General features: G+C 48.6%; 1 protein-coding gene across 6 annotated transcripts in view; it reads left to right on the top strand.

Annotated features, from left to right (window-relative positions):
- LOC140429121 (hepatocyte growth factor activator-like) overlaps nt 1-20091 on the top strand; it is a 128908-nt gene that overhangs the window by 86840 nt on the left and 21977 nt on the right. For all 6 annotated transcript variants that reach the window (XM_072515714.1, XM_072515718.1, XM_072515713.1 and 3 more), the window contains 3 exons: nt 4004-4098; nt 5748-5988; nt 8663-8802. In XM_072515714.1, coding sequence (XP_072371815.1) covers nt 4004-4098; nt 5748-5988; nt 8663-8802 — 476 coding nt within the window. The remainder of the gene's footprint in view (nt 1-4003; nt 4099-5747; nt 5989-8662; nt 8803-20091) is intronic.

Here is a 20091-nt window from a genome sequence, read left to right on the forward strand (position 1 = left end):
CCTTGGCCAGAATCTTAGCATCCACATTTAAAAGAGAAATGGGCCTATAGGACCCGCATTGCAGCGGGTCTTTTTCCTTCTTTAGGAGGAGCGATATCGTTGCCTCTGACATAGTCGGGGGCAACTGCCCCCTTTCCCTAGCCTCATTAAAGGTTCTTGTCAGAAGCGGGGCCAGCAAGTCCATATACTTCCTATAAAATTCCACCGGGAATCCACCTCTGGATAATCTTGACAATACGCTCTCAACATTGTCTTTAATGTCTGATGCTACCTTTCGAACGCTCCCTGCGATCCTGGATGGTACGCAGTTGATTTAAATTGTTTTATTCCTAAACTATCCATTACTTCTTTGAATAACCTCGAGGTAAAATTTGATCCTTGATCCGATTGTATTTCTGTGGGTAGTCCATATCTCGTAAAGAATTTAAGTAATTCCTCCACATCCTTTTAACTGTAATATTATGTACTGGAATGGCCTCTGGAAACCTAGTAGACACATCCATTATAGTGAAAAGATATTGATTCCCACATTTTGTTTTCGGATGCGGTCCTACGCAATCAATTAGGACCCTTGTAAAAGGTTCCTCAAATGCTGGAATGGGTATTGAGGGTGCTGGTTTTATCACTGCTTGAGGTTTCCCTATCACTTGACATGTGTGACATGATTGACAAAATTTAACTACATCTTTATGTAGTCCAGGCCAATAAAGATGTTTCTGGATTTTAGCTTGAGTTTTCCTTATTCCCAAATGACCTCCCACTGGTACCTCATGTGCAACTCGCAACACCTCCTTTCTATACCCTACCGGCAATACTACTTGATGAACTTCTGCCCACTTTTCATCCATCTGCATATGTAAAGGTCTCCATTTTCCCATCAAGTCATCACTTTTACGGTAATAATACTCTGGTATACACACAGATTCCTCTTCCGTGTATGCTTTCTGATACATCCGTTTTATTTCTACATCTTTTTGTTGTAACTCCGCCAATTTTCCTGAACTAAAAATATCCGCCTCATCCTCCACCTGTTCTTGCTCTTTTTCAACCATCTGATCAAAAATCGTTTCTGATAATTGCACTTCCACTTCATTCTCACTCTTTGATTTCTCCTCTTGTCTTAACCTGTGACTTTGCGACCTTGTTACCTCACAATCCGGAAAAATCCCAGGATATTCGTCTTTCAACACTTCAGTTGTCTAATTTTCCACTGGCTTATCAACCACAATAGGCATCACTCCCACTTGCGATCCAGCTATATCATTACCCAAGATAAACTGTATTCCTGGACAAGATAGTTTCTCCATTACTCCTAGTACAACTTCACCACTCTTCACTGGACTTTCCAACTTTACCTGACATAATTGAACACTACTCCTCTCACCCTGAATTCCACATATTACCACCTTTTCTGGCAACATTCTTCCCAAATTACATAACTCCTCATCTCTTACCATTAAAGATTGAAAGCTCCCGTATCTCTTAAAATTGTGACTTCTTTACCTGCTCCTCCTGATACACATGAGTAAACTTTACCCACACAAGTAAATTCCTTAAAGAGATCTGGCACCGTCTTATCAATCACCTCTTGAACAGGCTGTGCAATCTTTTGCACTTCCTTCGCTTCACTTGGGCTTTCCTTTACCACTTTAACAAACCCCACTGCCTTATCCTGTTTTACCACATCAGCCTTCCCAGTGCTTTTCTTCAACCACCAACACTGTGACTTTACATGTTCTAGTTTATTACAGTGAAAACATTTGAAACTTTACATTTCTCTTCCACCCTCCTGGATTTCTTTTTTAATCTGAGGTACACTCTCTTTATTATCTCCCATCAGATCACCTTTACCATTTGAGTATTTCTCATGTCCCCAGTTTCTATCCCTCACAGGCTGAAACTGATGTCTGAAACCAAGCTTTGATTTATAAACTAATTCATAATCATCTGCCATTTCTGCTGCTAACCTCGCAGTTTTAACCCTTTGCTCTTCCACATGAGTTCTCACTACATCAGGAATTGAATTTTTAAACTCCTCCAAAATTATAATTTCTCTGAGAGCTTCATATGTTTGGTCTATTTTCAAAGCCCTTATCCACCTATCAAAATTACTCTGTTTGAGCCTTTCAAACTGCAGGTATGTTTGACCAAATTCTTTCCTGAAATTTCTAAACATCTGTCTGTAAGCTTCAGGCACTAGTTCATTTGCACCCAAGATGGATTTTTTCACCTCCTCATACGTCCCAGATACCTCCTCCGGTAATGATGCAAACACTTCACTAGCTCTACTTACCAGCTTTGTTTGAATCCGTAACACCCACATGTCCTGTGACCATTTCATTTGTTTAGCTACCTTCTCAAATGAAATGAAAAAGGCTTCTACCTCCTTCTCGTCAAATCTTGGCAATGCTTGGACATATTTAAATAGATTCCCACCAAGCCTTCGACTTTGACATTCTTTCTCACTATCCTCATCACTATCATCCAACTGTACTTGTCCCTTTATGTCTAACAATTTTAACTGACTGTCATGTTTCATGGCCATTTTCTGAAGTTCAAACTCTCTCTCTTTATCTTTTTCCCTGATCTATATCTCCCTTTCACTTTCTTTTTGTTCTGCAAGGCTATTCTTTCTTTTTCCTCTCTCTCTTTCTCTTTCCGCTCTCTCTCTTTCGTATTCAAGCTGCTTTAATTTCTCATGTTCCATTTGTTTAATTTGCAACTGAATTTTTGCCATTTCCAATGAGTCAGACTGCATCTCAGGCAACTTTAAATGCTTAACAACTGCCATAATTACCTCATCTTTTCGCATTTTGTCAGGCAATGTTAACTACAATGTTTTTGCCAAATCTAACAGACTGCTTTTAGTCTCTGTCCGTAAGGTACTGCGTGTGACAGTCTCCACCCCCAAAAACCTCTGAGCCTCTGAAAGAGCCATTGTCCACAACACACTCCCCACTTAAACTAAAATACTACACCTGAAAAGCAACCACAATATGCTCACCCCTCACTGTCTTTAAGTTCACTAAGCCAATCCAATAGATAGACTTTTATCCCCTTCGAGCCCCCAATTGTTATGGGTCAGGGTTTAGAGAATCCCAAAGTGTATCATGGAGTTCTCCTGACCCAGAACTTTTAATAGATTGTGGTATGGGGAGCACATGGCTCACTCTACAGGTATGGTACAGCAGAAATGGGCGAGTATTTTTAAAAACAAAACAATGTTTATTCTATGAACTCAAGTTAATCTTTCTAAAACAAAACAAACAGTGAACATCTTAGCAACCAGTAAATTAAATACACCCCCCAAAGAATACAACACTAAGTAATCTGTATGCCGTCCTTTTAACATCCATAAGACTTAACAAACCTCCAAACAGGAACTCTGCGCAAAGGGTCGGGGGTCGGCTTGTGGGGGGGGCAGGGGGGCTCCATCCCCGGGGGGGGGCCTCCAATGGGGTCTGGCCCGCGATCGGGGCCCACCGATCAGTGGGCCGGCCTCTCCCCCCCCCCCCCGGGCCTACTTTGTTGCGTGTCCTGCCCCAGAGCCCCCGCGCCATGTTGCGTAAAGCCACCGCGCATGTGCGGGTTGGCGCCGAACCCAGTGCGTGCCAGGAAGTGAGGCTGGAGCGGCGTGAACCGCTCCAGCGCCGTGCTGCCGTCCTTTGGGGGCCAGAATCGCTAGTTCCCATGCCCGTTTCGTGCCAAATCGCGCCTAGTGTATTTGGTCTTTATTTGGTCTTTATCTATCACATTGCTGTTCGTTGTATCTTGTGTGTAGAATGTTTCCTACGTTGGAACAGTGACTGCTCTTCAGATGTACTTCATGGCAAAGCACTCTGAGACGGCCTGAGATATAGTGAAAGACACTTTATAAGTGGGACCCTTCTGTCTTCCCTTCCATCTGCCACCTTGTGCATTGTGCGTACAAGTCAGTTTGTTGGGAAAGTTAATTTCACAATATAGAAATGTAGAATTACAGGTATCTAATTACCTGTTGCAGAAACCCAGATGGTGACGAGAAGCCCTGGTGTTATATAATGTTGGACAACCACGTGTCCTGGGAACATTGCGATATCGCAAAGTGCGGTTCAACAAGTGAGTATCCTGACATTTTCCGATTAGTTGATAATATTAGTATTGGGTGTAAATGTATGCAATTCACGTCACGGTCCTTGCTTCAATATTGAGATACTGGGCGGGATTTTCCGACCGCTCCCACCCGGCGGTCCAAAATTCCCGCCGAGGTCAATGGACATTTGCATGGTCCCCGTGCCGCCCGTGGCCATCTTGCCGGGGGGGGGCTGAAAAATCCAGCCCAACGTGTCAATACTGCTACAATTTCAACAAAACTGATGCCAGTCTGCTCTGATGGGCGCATGTAACAGATTCAACAACACTGTTGAAGAATGGGTTCATTTCTCCCCCCTGGGGTCTTGGCCAATATCCCTCAACCAATTGTAATTGCCCAATTTATTACAGACCATGGGGCGAGTTGGGATCAAGATTCTGTTTGGGCCTGTTGGCCTCATCCTCCGACAATGCTCAACTCTAATGTCTCTCCATTAATCATAGCATGGTTACAACGCGGGAGGTGATTCTGCCCACCGGGGCTGTGCCAGCTCGCTGAAAGAAAAGAAGCTCCACTTCCCTGCCTTCTCCCCATAGGACCTGCAGATTGTTTTACCTCCTGTCAATTATCCAATTTTCTTTTGAAGGCCTGTTTCAATCTGAAATGAAATGAAAATCGCTTATTGTCACAAGTAGACTTCAAATGAAGTTACTGTGAAAAGCCCCTAGTCGCCACATTCCGGCGCCTGTTCGGGGAGGCTGGTACGGGAATTGAACCGTGCTGCTGGCCTGCCTTGTTATAATCTATAACATGATTTCTTCGTTTTGTTCTCCGCATCCCTAGTAATAAAGCCCAGGATACTGTAAGCTTTATGGACAACATACAGCGCCCTACAAATCCAGCCGTTGAGTTTATAATCCAGACTGTCACCCTCAGTGCAATACTGGAGGACTGCTTCATCGTCAGAGGAGCCATCTTCCACATGAGATGTTGAACATGTCCTCTCATGGGCGGCAGGGTAGTACAGTGGTTAGCGCTGTTGCTTCACAGCTACAGGGTCCCAGGTTCGATTTTCGGCTTGGGTCACTGTGCGGAGTCTGCACGTTCTCCCCGTGTCTGCGTGGGTTTCCTCCGGGTGCTCCGGTTTCATCCCCCGAGTCCCAAAAGAAGTGCAGGTTAGGTGGATTGCCCATGCTAAATTGCCCCGAGTGTCCAAAAAGGTTAGGTGGTGTTACTGGGTTACGGGGGCGGGGTGGAGGCGTGGGCTTGAGTAGGGTGCCCTTTCCAAGGGCCGGTGCAGACCCGATGGGCCGAATGGCCTCCTTCTGCACTGTAAATTGTATGATCCTATGATTCGATGGGCACCACGTCAAAGAGGAGTAAGGAATTCTCTGTGGCGTCCTGGCCAAAATTCATCCCTCGACCAACATCCGTTTAAAAAAGAAACATTATCTTGTCAATACCGTTTGCCTGTTTCTGGGATCCTGCTGTGCACAGATTAGCTGCTGCATTTCCCACATTCCAACAGTGACTACACCTCAAAGGTTGGAAAACATTTTGGGACACCCGAAGGTTGTGTAAGGAAATGTAACCTCTTTCTGTTTTCTTCAGTATCATCCTGAGAGCACAGATTGGCGATGAGTTTTGTTGACCTCACACTAAGTCTGTCTTTCAGATGCATGGCCAAGGAGAGTCTCCCCTATTGCAAGATTTGCGGCATCCATAGTCCCTCGACAACAGCCCTTGTGCGGGAAACGTGCCAGAAAGGGCGCAAGGCCAAGGATTATTGGGGGCTCCTCAGCCATGCCCGGCTCCCAGCCCTGGTTAGCGGCTATCTACCTTGGGAGAAACGTCTGTGCTGGAACTCTGATATATTCATGCTGGGTCGTCTCTGCTGCCCATTGCTTCGCTCGTAGGTAACTATGGACTATTGAACTGGTGGTTACTGCTCTGGGGCCATGGGATCAAATCCCACCATGGAAGCTAGTTTAATTTAAATTTAATTAATAAATCTGGAATTAAACCACAAAACTATCATTGATTGCGGTAAAAAAAATTCACCACCTGGTTCACTAATGTCCCGTGGGGGAGTGAAATCTGCCGTCCTTACCCGGTCTGGCCGACATGTGACTCCAGATCCACAGCAATGTGGGTGACTCTTAACCCCCCTCTGAAATGGCCCAGCAAACCACTGCCCCGTCCCCACCAGCACCAGCCGTCCAGCCACACAGGCATCACCTCTCCACCCCCACCTAAAGGCATAGTCTCCCGCAACCCCCCCCCCCTACACAAGTATTGCCTCTACCCCCCCCTCCTAAAACAGACATCACCTCGCCCCACCCCCACCGGCAATCCACCTCCACAGGCATTGCACATCCCCCCCAAAAAAAAACAGGCATCGGCCCCCCCCCGATACACCATCAATAACACACGACGAATGATGAACGTAACTGAGGCTTTAATACACTAAACAGCAAGCCTCCTGCCTCTGGACCTGAACTGGGTTGGAGGCGGAGACTTGCCACCTTTATATATAAGCCCGAGGGGAGGAGCCACAGGGGGAGCCAGCCTGGACAAGCCCAGGCATGCACAATACAATACAATACATATAATACAATAATGTGGTTTACCCCCCCCCCCCAAAGGGGATCACATCCCCCCACCCCCGCAGGCACCGTCTCTCCCCCCACAAAGGCAAAGCCTCTACCCACACCTCCCCTCCCCCTTACAGGCACCGGCACTCCCCCCCAACCCCCCCAGGCATTCCCTCCCACAGGCATCATCTCCCCATCCCCCACCCTCACAGGCATCAGCTCTCTCCCCCCACCAGGCACTGGCGCCCCTGCAAAAGACATCACCTCCCCCTCGCAACCCCCCACAGGCATTGCCTCCCCCTCTCCACAGGCACTGGCGCCATCACCGCCCCAATCCACAGGTATCGCCTCCCCATCCCCCCCTCACGTGAATCACTTCCTCTCCCCACAGGCCTCACATTCCCCTCCTCTCCCACAGGCATCAACTTACCCCTCCGCACAGGGAGCACCTCCCTCCCCCACAGGCATAGCTTCTGCACCCCCCTCCAGGCATCGCCTCCCCTCTGCCCCCCCCACCCCACAGGCAGCGTCCCCCGCCCCACAGGAACTGGCACTCCCCCCCCCCCCCCACATCCCCCGCTCACAGGATTCGCCTCTCCCCTCAAACACACCGTCACTCCAAACTCCCCCCCCACAGGCATTACCTCTACCTCAGCACCCCTCCTCCCCCCACCCTCCACTTGCATCATCACTCCCCCACCTCAACAGGCATCAAAACTCTCCCTCCCCCCCACACACACACATCAACACTCTCCCCCCCCCCTCCCCCTCCACACAAGCATCACCACCCCCCAACACAGACATCGACACCCGGCCCTCCTGCAGGCATCGACACTACCCCACCCCCCTACACACAAGTGGACCTGGGCAATGGGCACCCCAGTTGTCTCACCCCTGGCACTGCCAGGCTAGCACCGACAGGGGCAGTGCCAGGTCACTGCCTGAGCTGGAAGCCCTCAATGATATTGAAATTTGGTGAAGTGTCAAAGGGCGGAAGCCCCGTTACATCACTGACGAGGGGCGGGAAAATCAGGAAATGGGATCTTGCCAGCGAATCTCATTTCCCAAGTATCGGAGCATTGTGGCCGTGTCGTTACTTACCTGACGGCTGACGTGGGCTCAAGATCCCCCTACGTGTCTAATTCTGCCATGTCCCACCTGGGAGTGGGATCAATGGTGGGGAGAGGGGGGGGGCGGAGAATTTGGCGGGAGGCCCAAACATCGGTTTCACAACAACGTGAAATTGCAGCGGGCTCTTCCAATGGTGTCCACCGTGGCGGATCAGCGATCCCACTGTTAACCGGCGTGAAACTGACCTGCATCTCGCTAATGGGAAGCAGATGAAGGCCCAACAGGAATCCCCCTCCCGCACCCGATTTTCCGTGATGCCGGGACGTGCTTGGACCAACCTGCAAAAGGTGGGATTCAGCTCAGGAATGCCCAGGGCTGCCTGTGGAATTGGGGATGGAGGTCGCCAGCGATCCTGGACCCTGGAGTACCACAGCAGTGGGTGGCGGGCGGGTGGGGGCGGGGGGGGGGGGATCTATCGGGCGACAGATTCAGCTTCAGTGTCTGGGTGGTGATCCAGGTCCATCCCCTTTCTTCAGGAGGCCCTTAACAGCGGGCCAGTGACGTCGGATGCCTTTTGAACATAGGAACATAGGAGCAGAAGGAGGCCATTCAGCCCCTCGATCCTGCTCCACCATTCAGTCAGATCATGGCTGATCTCTTCCTGGTCTCAAATCCACCTCCCTGTCTGTTCCCCCGTATTCCTTCAACCCATTTTTGAAACCACCCGGATTTTGAAAAGCCCTGCCCCGCTATGGAAGACTGCGCAAAACCCCCGGATGCATAATTAATTCTGCCGGGATTGAAGATAGGCAGTGGGAAACCCAGACCCCATCTCTGAGCCCGCCACGGGACCTGGTCCCAGTTGAGACTTATTCCCTCACCTCGGATGAAAAGAATTTTGACCTGCATTCTCTCCTCTTTCAAGTCCCCTAACTTCATCCATCAGAGTTGTGTTGGGCCAGCATCACTTTAATAAAACGAGCAAGAACACTCAGGAATTTGGAATCGAGAAATACATTGTGCACGGTGATTACAACCTCTACGACGAAACAAAACATGACATAGGTAAAAGCACAAATATTTACCTTTCCTTTTAACTTTGTATGATTGTGAAGTTTGGTTTGAATGGCCGGGTATGTGTGTGTGTGTCCTTTTACCTGCTACAATTTAGATATGAATGTAGGGTAGATCAGTAAGTTTAAAAAAAAATATTTTTATTCTCCTTTTTCATATTTTCTCCCAAATGTACACCCACCAACAATAAACAATAATCAGTAACAAATATGTCAATCCCCATGTCGATAACAACGATCCCATCCTCCCACCAAACCCCAAACATTAGCCCGCATGTTCACATAAACAAATGACACAAAGGAATTAGGGATCACCCATAGTCGCCATTAACACACACAGCCCCCCTCCCCCCCAACCCTCCCACCCACACGCCCCAACTAATGTTCGATGTTATCCAGTTCTTGAAAGTGCATAATGAATAATGCCCATGAATTGTAGAAACTCCCCATCCTTCCCCTCAGTTCAAACTTAACCTTCTCAAGAGTCAAGAATTCCAGCAGGTCCCCCCGCCACGCCAGGGCACTGGGTGGAGAGGCTGCTCTCCATCCCAGCAGGATCCGCCTTTGGGCGATCAACGAGGCGAAGGCTACAACATCTGCCTCCGCACCCGTTTCCAACCCTGGCTGGTCCGTCACCCCGAATATGGCCTCCCGAGGGCCCGGGTCCAGTTTCACACGCACCACTTTAGAAATTACCCTAAACACCTCCTTCCAGTAATCCTCTAGCTTTGGACAGGACCAAAACATATGAACGTGATTCGCGGCCCCCCCCCCCCGCAACACTCACACACATCTTCTGCTCCTTCAAAGAATCGGCTCATCCTCGCCCTCGTGAGGTGCGCTCTATATACCACCTTCAGCTGTATCAGCCCCAACCTCGCACACGAGGTGGAGGCATTCACTCTCTGGAGCACCTCACACCAGAACCCCTCCTCCATATCCTCCCCAGCTCTTACTCCCACTTTGCTTTGATCCCTTCCAGTGGTGCCTTGTCCTCTTCCAAAATAGCTCCGTAAACCGCCAACACTACCCCCTTCGGATAGATCAGTAAGTTTGCGGACGATACGAAAATTGGTGGGGTGGTAAGTAGTGAGGAGGATAGCCTTCAATTACAGGAGGATATAGGCAGGTTGATCAGTGGCAAATGGAATTCAATCCGACTAAGTGTGAGGGGATGCACTTGGGCAGGAGAAACAAACCAAGGGAATACATGGGCCGGGATGCTCCAATCCCGCGGCCAAGTTCTGACGCCGGCGTGAAAAGCGGCGCCAACCACTCCGGCGCCAACGGTCCCCGATAATGGGGAATGCTCCCATTCCTAGGGGGCTAGGTCGGCGCCGGAGTGGTCCCCGCAACTCCAGCCAGCGCGGAACAGCCGGCCCGAGTTCGCGCATGCGCGCTATGGCCGGCGTGATTCCGCGCATGCGCGTGGGTTCCCGTCTCCGCGCTAGCCCCTGGGCAGTATGGCCCGGCACGGAGGAACATAGGCCCCCATGGAACCAGCCCGCCCGCAGGTTGGTAGGCCCCGATCGCGGGCCAGGCCACCATGGGGGCCCGCCCCGGGATCGGATCCCACCACTCCCCCTCCAGGACGGCCCCCACAGACACACCTTCCAGGTCCTGCCTTGTGGGACCTGAGTAACCCTTGCCGGCGGGACTCGGCCGAACTCGATGGCCAATCGACCTGTCGGGGCCCGGAGAATCACCGGGGGGGGTGGGGGGGGGGGGGGGGGGGTGGGGGGGGGGGGGCGCTTTCAATGGCCCCCGACCAGCACGGCTTAGAATTGGCACTGTAGAATCGGTAAGCCGGTTTCCCGCGTCCCCCCGGGGATTCTCCGGCCCGGCGCAGGGTCAGAGAATCCCGGCCATGGTATACGGCAGGATTCTGGGAAGCACTGAGGAGCAGAGGGACCTTGGTGTGCATGTACATTGGTCCCACTGAGCAGAGCAGGTGGATACAGTGGTTAAGAAGGCATATGGTGTTCTTGCCTTTAATAGCCGGGATATAGAGTTTAAGAGCAAGGAGGTTATGCTGGAACCGTGTAAAGCGTTGGTTAGGCCACAGCTCGAGTATTGTGTGCAATTCTGGACCCCACATTATAAGGGGGATGTGATAGCACTGGAAAGGGTGCAGAGGAGATTTACCAGGATGTTGCCTGGGCTAGAGAGTTTTAGTTTAGCTTGGTCTGGATTTGATTGGATTGGATTTGTTTATTGGCACGCATACCGAGGTACAGTGAAAAGTATTTTTCTACGAGCAGCTCAAACACATCATTAAGTACATGAGAAGGAAATAAAATAAAAAGAAAATACATAATAGGGCAACACAAGGTCCACAATGTAAATACATAGACACCGGTGCCGGGTGAAGCATACAGGGTGTAGTATTAATCAGGTCAGTCCATAAGAGGGTCATTTAGGAGTCTGGTGACAGCGGGGAAGAAGCTGTTTTTGAGTTTGTTCGTGCGTGTTCTCAGACCTTTGTATCTGCTGCCCGATGGAAGAAGTTGGAAGAGTGAGTAAGCCGGGTGGGCTTTGATTATCCTGCCTGCTTTCCCCAGGCAGCGGGAGGTGTAGACAGAGTCAATGGATGCGAGGCAGGTTCGTGTGATGGACTGGGCATGATATGTAGACTGACATGTAACTATGGGGTTAATCAGAACACCCGGCTGTGGCACGACCACTAGAGGGCACTACACAACTCATTATAAAACCAGACACACACTAGACCCTCCCTCTCACTCCTGGCAGGGACTGTAGGATTAGCACCAGAATAGTTAGATCTCAGGCTGGGTCACCACATGTGACCTAGATCCCAGTTGTACAGTTAGTCATTATCACTGAGTTACTAGAGTTACAACTCATTGATCTAATTGTTACTGAATAAATCCTTTCAACTTACTTCAAGGACTGGAGTGTCTTTCAACGTCATCTATGGTCAGTAGCAACTTATGTTAACCAAACAGCATAACATAACAGGCTGTGTTCACGACTCTCTGAAGTTTCTTGCGGTCTTGGGCCGAGCAGTTGCCATACCAGGCTGTGATACAGCCAGATAGGATGCTTTCTATGGTGCATCTGTAAAAGTTGGTAAGAGTCAGTGTAGACATGCTGAATTTCTTTAATTTCCTGAGGAAGTATAAGCGCTGTTGTGCTTTCTTGGTGGTAGCATCGACGTGGGTGGACCAGGACAGATTTTTGGTGATGTGCACCCCAAGGAATTTGAACAAAGAACAAAGAAAAGTACAGCACAAGAACAGGCCCTACGGCCCTCCAAGACTGCGCTGACCATGCTGCCTGGCTAAACTAAAATCTTCTACACTTCTGGGGTCCGTATCCCTCTATTCCCATCCTATTCATGTATTTGTCAAGATGCCCCTTAAACGTCACTATCGTCCCTGCTTCCACCACCTCCTCCAGCAGCGAGTTCCAGGCACCCACTACCCTCTGTGTAAAAAACTTGCCTCGTACATTTCCTCTAAACCTTGCCCCTTGCACCATAAACCTATGCCCCCTAGTAATTGACACCACTACCCTGGGCAAAAATCTCACTCTATCCACTCTGTCTATGCCCCTCATAATTTTGTAGACCTCTATCAGGTCGCCCCTCAACTTTCTTCGTTCCAGTGAGAACAAACCAAGTTTATTCAATCTCTCCTCATAGCTAATGCCCTCCATACCAGGCAACATTCTGGTAAATCTCTTCTGCACCCTCTCTAAAGCCTCCACATCCTTCTGGTAGTGTGGCACCCAGAATTGAACATTATACTCCAAGTGTGGCCTAACTAAGGTTCTATACAGCTGCAACATGACTTGCCAATTCTTATACTCAATGCCCCGGCCAATGAAGGCAAGCATGCCGTATGCCTTCTTGACTACCTTCTCCACCTGTGTTGCCCCTTTCAGTGACCTGTGGACCTGTACACCTATATCTCTGACTGTTCTTGAGGGTTCTACCATTCATTGTATATTCCCTACCTGTATTAGACCTTCCAAAATGCATCACCTCATATTTGTCCGAATTAAACTCCATCTGCCACCTCGCCGCCCAAGTCTCCAAACAATCTAAATCCTGCTGTATCCTCTGACAGTCCTCATCGCTATCCGCAATTCCACCAAATTTTGTGATGTCTGCAAACTTACTAATCAGACCAGTTACATTTTCCTCCAAATCAATTATAAATACTACAAACAGCAAAGGTCCCAGCACTGATCCCTGCGGAACACCACTAGTCACAGCCCTCCAATCAGAAAAGCACCCTTCCATTGCTACTCTCTGCCTTCTATGACCTAGCCAGTTCTGTGTCCATCTTGCCAGCTCACCTCTGATCCCGTGTGACTTCATCTTTTGTACCAATCTGCCATGAGGGACCTTGTCAAAGGCCTTACTGAAGTCCATATAGACAACATTCACTGCCCTACCTGCATCAATCATCTTTGTGACTTCCTCGAAAAACTCTATCAAGTTAGTGAGACACAACCTCCCCTTCACAAAACCGTGCTGCCTCTCGCTAATACGACCCCTTGCTTCCAAATGGGAGGAGATCCTGTCTCGAAGAATTCTCTCCAGTAATTTCCCTACCACTGACGTAAGGCTCACCGGCCTGTAGTTCCCTGGATTATCCTTGCTACCCTTCTTAAACAAAGGAACAACATTGGCTATTCTCCAATCCTCCGGGATATTACCTGAAGACAGTGAGGATCCAAAGATTTATGTCAACGCCTCAGCAATTTCCTCTCTTGCCTCCTTCAGTATTCTGGGGTAGATCCCATCAGGCCCTGGGGACTTATCTACGTTAATATTTTTCAAGACGCCCAATACCTCGTCTTTTTGGATCTCAATGTGACCAAGGCTATCTACACACCCTTCTCCAGACTCAACATCCACCAATTCCTTCTCTTTGGTGAATACTGATGCAAAGTATTCATTTAGTACCTCACCCATTTCCTCTGGCTCCACACATAGATTCCCTCCCCTGTCCTTCAGTGGGCCAACCCTTTCCCTGGCTACTCTCTTGCTTTTTATGTACGTGTAAAAAGCCTTGGGATTTTCCTCAACCCTATTTGCCAATGACTTTTCGTGACCCCTTTTAGCTCTCCTGCATCCTTGCTTAAGTTCCTTCCTACTTTCCTGATAATCCACACAGGCTTCGTCTGTTCCCAGCCTTCTAGCTCTGACAAATGCCTCCTTTTTCTTTTTGACGAGGCCTACATTATCCCTCGTTATCCAAGGATCGCAAAATTTGCCATATTTATCTTTCTTCCTCACAGGAACATGCCGGTCCTGAATTCCTTTCAACTGACATTTGAAAGCCTCCCACATGTCAGATATTGATTTACCGTCAAACATCTGCCCCCAATCTATGCTCTTCAGTTCCCGCCTGATATTGTTATAATTAGCCTTCCCCCAATTTAGCACATTCACCCGAGGACCACTCTTATCCTTGTCCACCAGCACTTTAAAACGTACTGAATTGTGGTCACCTTTCCTGAAATGCTCCCCTACTGAAACTTCTACCACCTGGCCGGGCTCATTCCCCAATACCAGGTCCAGTACAGCCCCTTCCCTAGTTGGACTATCTACATATTGTTTTAAGAAGCCCTCCTGGATGCTCCTTACAAACTCTGCCCCGTCCAAGCCCCTAGCACTAAGTGAGTCCCAGTCAATATTGGGGAAGTTAAAGTCTCCCATCACAACAACCCTGTTGTTTTTACTCCTTTCCAAAATCTGTCTACCTATCTGCTCCTCTATTTCCCGCTGGCTGTTGGTGGCCTGTAGTAAATCCCCAACATTGTGACTGCACCCTTCTTATTCCTGATCTCTACCCATATAGCCTCACTGCCCTCTGAGGTGTCCTCCCGTAGTACAGCTGTGATATTCTCCCTAACCAGTAGCGCAACTCCTCCACCCCTTTTACATCCCCCTCTATCCCGCCTGAATCATCTGAAACATTATAATTCCAAGTACTAATCCAAGCTCTAAGTTCATCTACCTTACCTGTTATACTTCTTGCATTAAAACATATGCACTTCAGGCCACCAGTCCCGCTGTTTTCAGCAACATCTCCCTGTCTGCTCTTCCTCAGAGCCAGAGTGGCCCTATTTCCTATTTCTCCCTCAATTTTTTCACCTTCTGACCTATTGCTCCGGTGCCCACCCCCCGCCATACTAGTTTAAACCCTCCCGTGTGACACTCGCGGCCAGGACATTTATGCCTCTCCAGTTTAGATGCAACCCGTCCTTCTTATACAGGTCACACCTGCCCTGGAAGAGCTCACAGTGGTCCAGATAACTGAAACCCACCCTCCTACACTAGCTGTTTAACAAAGAACAAAGAAATGTACAGCACAGGAACAGGCCCTTCGGCCCTCCAAGCCCGTGCCGACCATGCTGCCCGACTAAACTACAATCTTCTACACTTCCGGCGTCCGTATCCCTCTATTCCCATCATATTCATGTATTTGTCAAGATGCCCCTTAAATGTCACTATCGTCCCGGCTTCCACCACCTCCTCCGGTAGCGAGTTCCAGGCACCCACTACCCTCTGTGTAAAAAACTTGCCTCGTACATCTACTCTAAACCTTGCCCCTCTCACGTTAAACCTATGCCCCCTAGTAGTTTAGCCACGTGTTTAGCGGCTCTATCTTCCTATTTCTAGCCTCACTGGCATGTGGTACAGGGAGTAATCCTGAGATTACAACCCTTGGAGGTCCTGTCTTTTAACTTTCTGCCTAGCTCCCTGAACTCCTGCTGCAGGACCTCACCCCCCTTCCTGCCTATGTCGTTAGTACCAATATGTACCACGACTTCTGCCTGTTTGCCTTCCCCCTTCAGGATGCCAGCCACCCATTCTAAGACATCCTGGACCCTGGCACCAGGGAGGAAACATACCATCCTGGAGACTCTTTCACGTCCACAGAAGCGCCTAGCTGTGCCCCGACTATAGAGTCCCCTACAACTATTGTTTTTCTGCGCTTTGACCCTCCCTGTTGAACATCAGAGTCAGCTGTGGTGCCACTGCTCTGGCTGCTGCTGTTTTCCCCTGATAGGCTATTCCCCCCCCCGACAGTATCCAAAGGGGTATACCTGTTCGAGAGGGGGACAACAATAGGGGATTCCTGCACTGACTGCCTGCCCCTTCTGGTGGTCACCCATTTCTCTGCCTGCAACTTGGGTGTGACCACATTTATATAACTGCTATCTATGACGCTTTCCGCCACCTGCATGCTCCTAAGTGCATCCAACTGCGGCTCAATCATGCGGTCTGTGAGGAGCCCCAGTTGGGTGCACTTTCTGCAGATGAAGACACCCGGGACGCTGGAAGCCTCTCGGACCTGCCACATCTCACAGTCAGAGCACTCCACCCCTCTAACTGACATTGCATTAATTAATTAGTAAATTAAATTTAAAATTAAAAAAACGTTACTGTTAACTATATGTTTCCTAGCACTAGATTTCTACTATAAATGTAAAAGCTAAATGAAGCTGTTAACCATCTCCACCTCAGCCCCGCTGATGCAGACAGGGGTGTGTACAGTACTTTGCTTCCTGGGCAGCACGGTAGCACAGTGGTTAGCACCGTTGCTTCACAGCTCCAGTGTCCCAGGTTCGATTCCCGGCTTGGGTCACTGTCTGTGCGGAATCTGCACGTTCTCCCCGTGTGTGCGTGGGTTTCCTCCGGATGCTCCGGTTTCCTCCCACAGTCCAAAGATGTGCAGGTTAGGTGGATTTCCATGCTAAATTTTCCTTCGTGTCCTAAAAGGTTAGGTGGGGTTACTGGGTTACGGGGATAGGGTGGAGGCATGGACTTAAGTAGGGTGCACTTTCCATGGCCAGTGCAGACTTGATGGGCCAAATGGCCTCCTTCTGCACTGTAAATTCAATGATTCTATGATTCTATGACAAGTCAATGACCAGTTCTTTAGTTTTGCTGGCATTGAGGGATAGATTGTTAGAACATAGAACATAGAACATTACAGCGCAGTACAGGCCCTTCGGCCCTCGATGTTGCGCCGACCTGTGAAACCACTCTAAAGCCCATCTACACTATTCCCTTATTGTCCATATGTCTATCCAATGACCATTTGAATGTCCTTAGTGTTGGCGAGTCCACTACTGTTGCAGGCAGGGCATTCCACGCCCTTACTACTCTCTGAGTAAAGAACCTAACTCTGACATCTGTCTTATATCTATCTCCCCTGAATTTAAAGGTATGTCCCCTCGTGCTAGACATCACCATCCGAGGAAAAAGGCTCTCACTGTCCACCCTGTCCAATCCTCTGATCATCTTGTATGCCTCAATTAAGTCACCTCTTAACCTTCTTCTCTCTAACGAAAACAGCCTCAAGTCCCTCAGCCTTTCCTCATAAGATCTTCCCTCCATACCAGGCAACATTCTGGTAAATCTCCTCTGCACCCTTTCCAATGCTTCCACATCCTTCCTATAATGCGGCGACCAGAATTGCACGCAATACTCCAAATGCGAGTGTTGTATAGCTGCAACATGACCTCATGGCTCCGAAACTCAATCCCTCTACCAATAAAAGCTAACACACCGTACGCCTTCTTAACAACCCTCTCAACCTGCGTGGCAACTTTCAGGGATCTATGTACATGGACACTGAGATCTCTCTGCTCATCCACACTGCCAAGAATCTTACCATTAGCCCAGTACTCAGTCTTCCTTTTATTCCTTCCAAAATGAATCACCTCTCACTTTTCTGCATTAAACTCCATTTGCCACCTCTCAGCCCAGCGCTGCAGCTTATCTATGTCCCTCTGTAACTTGTAACATCCTTCCGTACTGTCCACAACTCCACCGACTTCAGTGTCATCTGCAAATTTACTCACCCATCCTTCTACGCCCTCCTGCAGGTCATTTATAAAAATGACAAACAGCAGTGGCCCCAAAACAGATCCTTGTGGTACACCACTAGTAACTGGACTCCAGTCTGAACATTTCCCATCAACCACCACCCTTTGTCTTCTTCCAGCTAGCCAATTTCTGATCCAAACTGCTAAATCACCCTGAATCCCATGCCTCCGTATTTTCTGCAGTAGCCTACCGTGGGGAACCTTATCAAACGCTTTACTGAAATCCATATAGAATCATAGAAGTTTACAGCATGGAAACAGGCCCTTCGGCCCAACCAGTCCATGCCGCCCAGTTTTTACCATTAAGCTAGTCCCAGTTGCCCGCACTTGGCCCATAACCCTCTATACCCATGTAACTATCTAAATGCTTTTTAAAAGACACAATTGTACCCGCCTCTACTACTACCTCTGGCAGTACATTCCAGACACTCACTACCCTCCGAGTGAAGAAATTGCCCCTCTGGGCCCTTCTGAATCTCTCCCCTCTCACCTTAAACCTATGCCCTCTAGTTCTAGACTCCCCTACCTTTGGGAAAAGATGTTGACTATCTACCTTATCTATGCCCCTCATTATTTTATAGACCTCTATAAGATCACCACTAAGCCTCCTACGCTCCAGGGAAAAAAGTCTCAGTCTATCCAGCCTCTCCTTATAACTCAAACCATCAAGTCCCGGCAACATCCTAGTAAATCTTTTCTGCACTCTTTCTAGTTTAATAATATCCTTTCTATAATAGGGTGACCAGAACTGCACACAGTATTCCAAGTGTGGCCGTACCAATATCTTGTACAACTTCAACAATACGTCCCAACTCCTGTATTCAATGTTCTGACCAATGAAACCAAGCATGCCGAATGCCTTCTTCACCACCCTGTCCACCTGCGACTCCACCTTCAAGGAGCTATGAACCTGTACTCCTAGATCTCTTTGTTCTATAACTCTCCCCAACGCCATACCATTAACTGAGTAGGTCCTGGCCTGATTCGATCTGCCAAAATGCATCACCTCACATTTATCTAAATTAAACTCCATCTGCCATTCGTCGGCCCACTGGCCTAATTGATCAAGATCCCGTTGCTATCCTAGATAACCTTCTTCACTATCCACTGTGCCACCAATCTTGGTGTCATCTGCAAACTTACTAACCATGCCTCCTAAATTCTCATCCAAATCATTAATATAAATCACAAATAACAGTGGACCCAGCACCGATCCCTGAGGCACACCACTGGTCACAGGCCTCCAATTTGAAAAACAACCCTCTACAACCACCCTCTGTCTTCTGTCGTCCAGCCAATTTTGAATCCAATTGGCAACCTCACCCTGGATCCCGTGAGCTTTAACCTTCTGCAACAACCTACCATGCGGTACCTTGTCAAAGGCTTTGCTAAAGTCCATGTAGACAACGTCTACTGCACTGCCCTCATCTACCTTCTTGGTCACCCCCTCAAAAAACTCAATCAAATTTGTGAGACATGATTTTCCACGCACAAAGCCATGCTGACTGCCCCGAATCAGTCCTTGCCTCTCTAAATGCTTGTAGATCCTGTCTCTCAGAATACCTTCTAGCAACTTACCTACTACAGACGTTAGGCTCACCGGTCTGTAGTTCCCAGGCTTTTCCCTGCTGCCCTTCTTAAACAAGGGCACAACATTCGCTACTCTCCAATCTTCAGGCACCTCACCTGTGGCTGCCGATGATTCAAATATCTCTGTTAGGGGACCCACAATTTCCTCCCTAGCCTCCCACAACATCCTGGGATACATTTCATCAGGTCCCGGGGATTTATCTACCTTTATGCGCTTTAAGACTTCCAGCACCTCCTCCTCTGTAATATGCACACTTCTCAAGACATCACTATTTATTTCCCTTAGTTTCCTAACATCCATGCCTTTCTCCACCGTGAATACAGATGAGAAATATTCATTCAGGCTCTCACCCAACTCTTGTGGCTCTGTACATAGATGTCCTTGTTGATCCTTAAGAGGCCCTACTCTGTCCCGAGTTACTCTTTTTCCCTTTATGTATCTATAGAAGCTCTTTGGATTCTCCTTTGCATTATTTGCCAAAGCAATTTCATGTCCCCTTTTTGCCCTCCTGATTTCCCTCTTAACTCTATTTCGACAATCTCTATACTCTTCAAGGGATCCACTTGATCCCAGTTGTTTATGTACGTCATATGCCTCCTTCTTCTTTTTGACCAGAGTCTCAATATCTCGAGTCATCCAGGGTTCCCTACTTCTACCAGCCTTGCCCTTCACTCTAAAGGGAATGTGCTTACCCTGAACCCTGGTTAACACATTTTTAAAAGCCTCCCATTTACCAGCCGTCCCTTTGCCTGCCAACAGTCTCCCCCAATCTACCTCTGAAAGTTCCTGTCTGATACCATCAAAATTGGCCTTGCC

The sequence above is a fragment of the Scyliorhinus torazame genome, chromosome 9 (assembly GCF_047496885.1).
Source record: "Scyliorhinus torazame isolate Kashiwa2021f chromosome 9, sScyTor2.1, whole genome shotgun sequence".
Taxonomy (NCBI): Eukaryota; Metazoa; Chordata; class Chondrichthyes; order Carcharhiniformes; family Scyliorhinidae; genus Scyliorhinus; species Scyliorhinus torazame.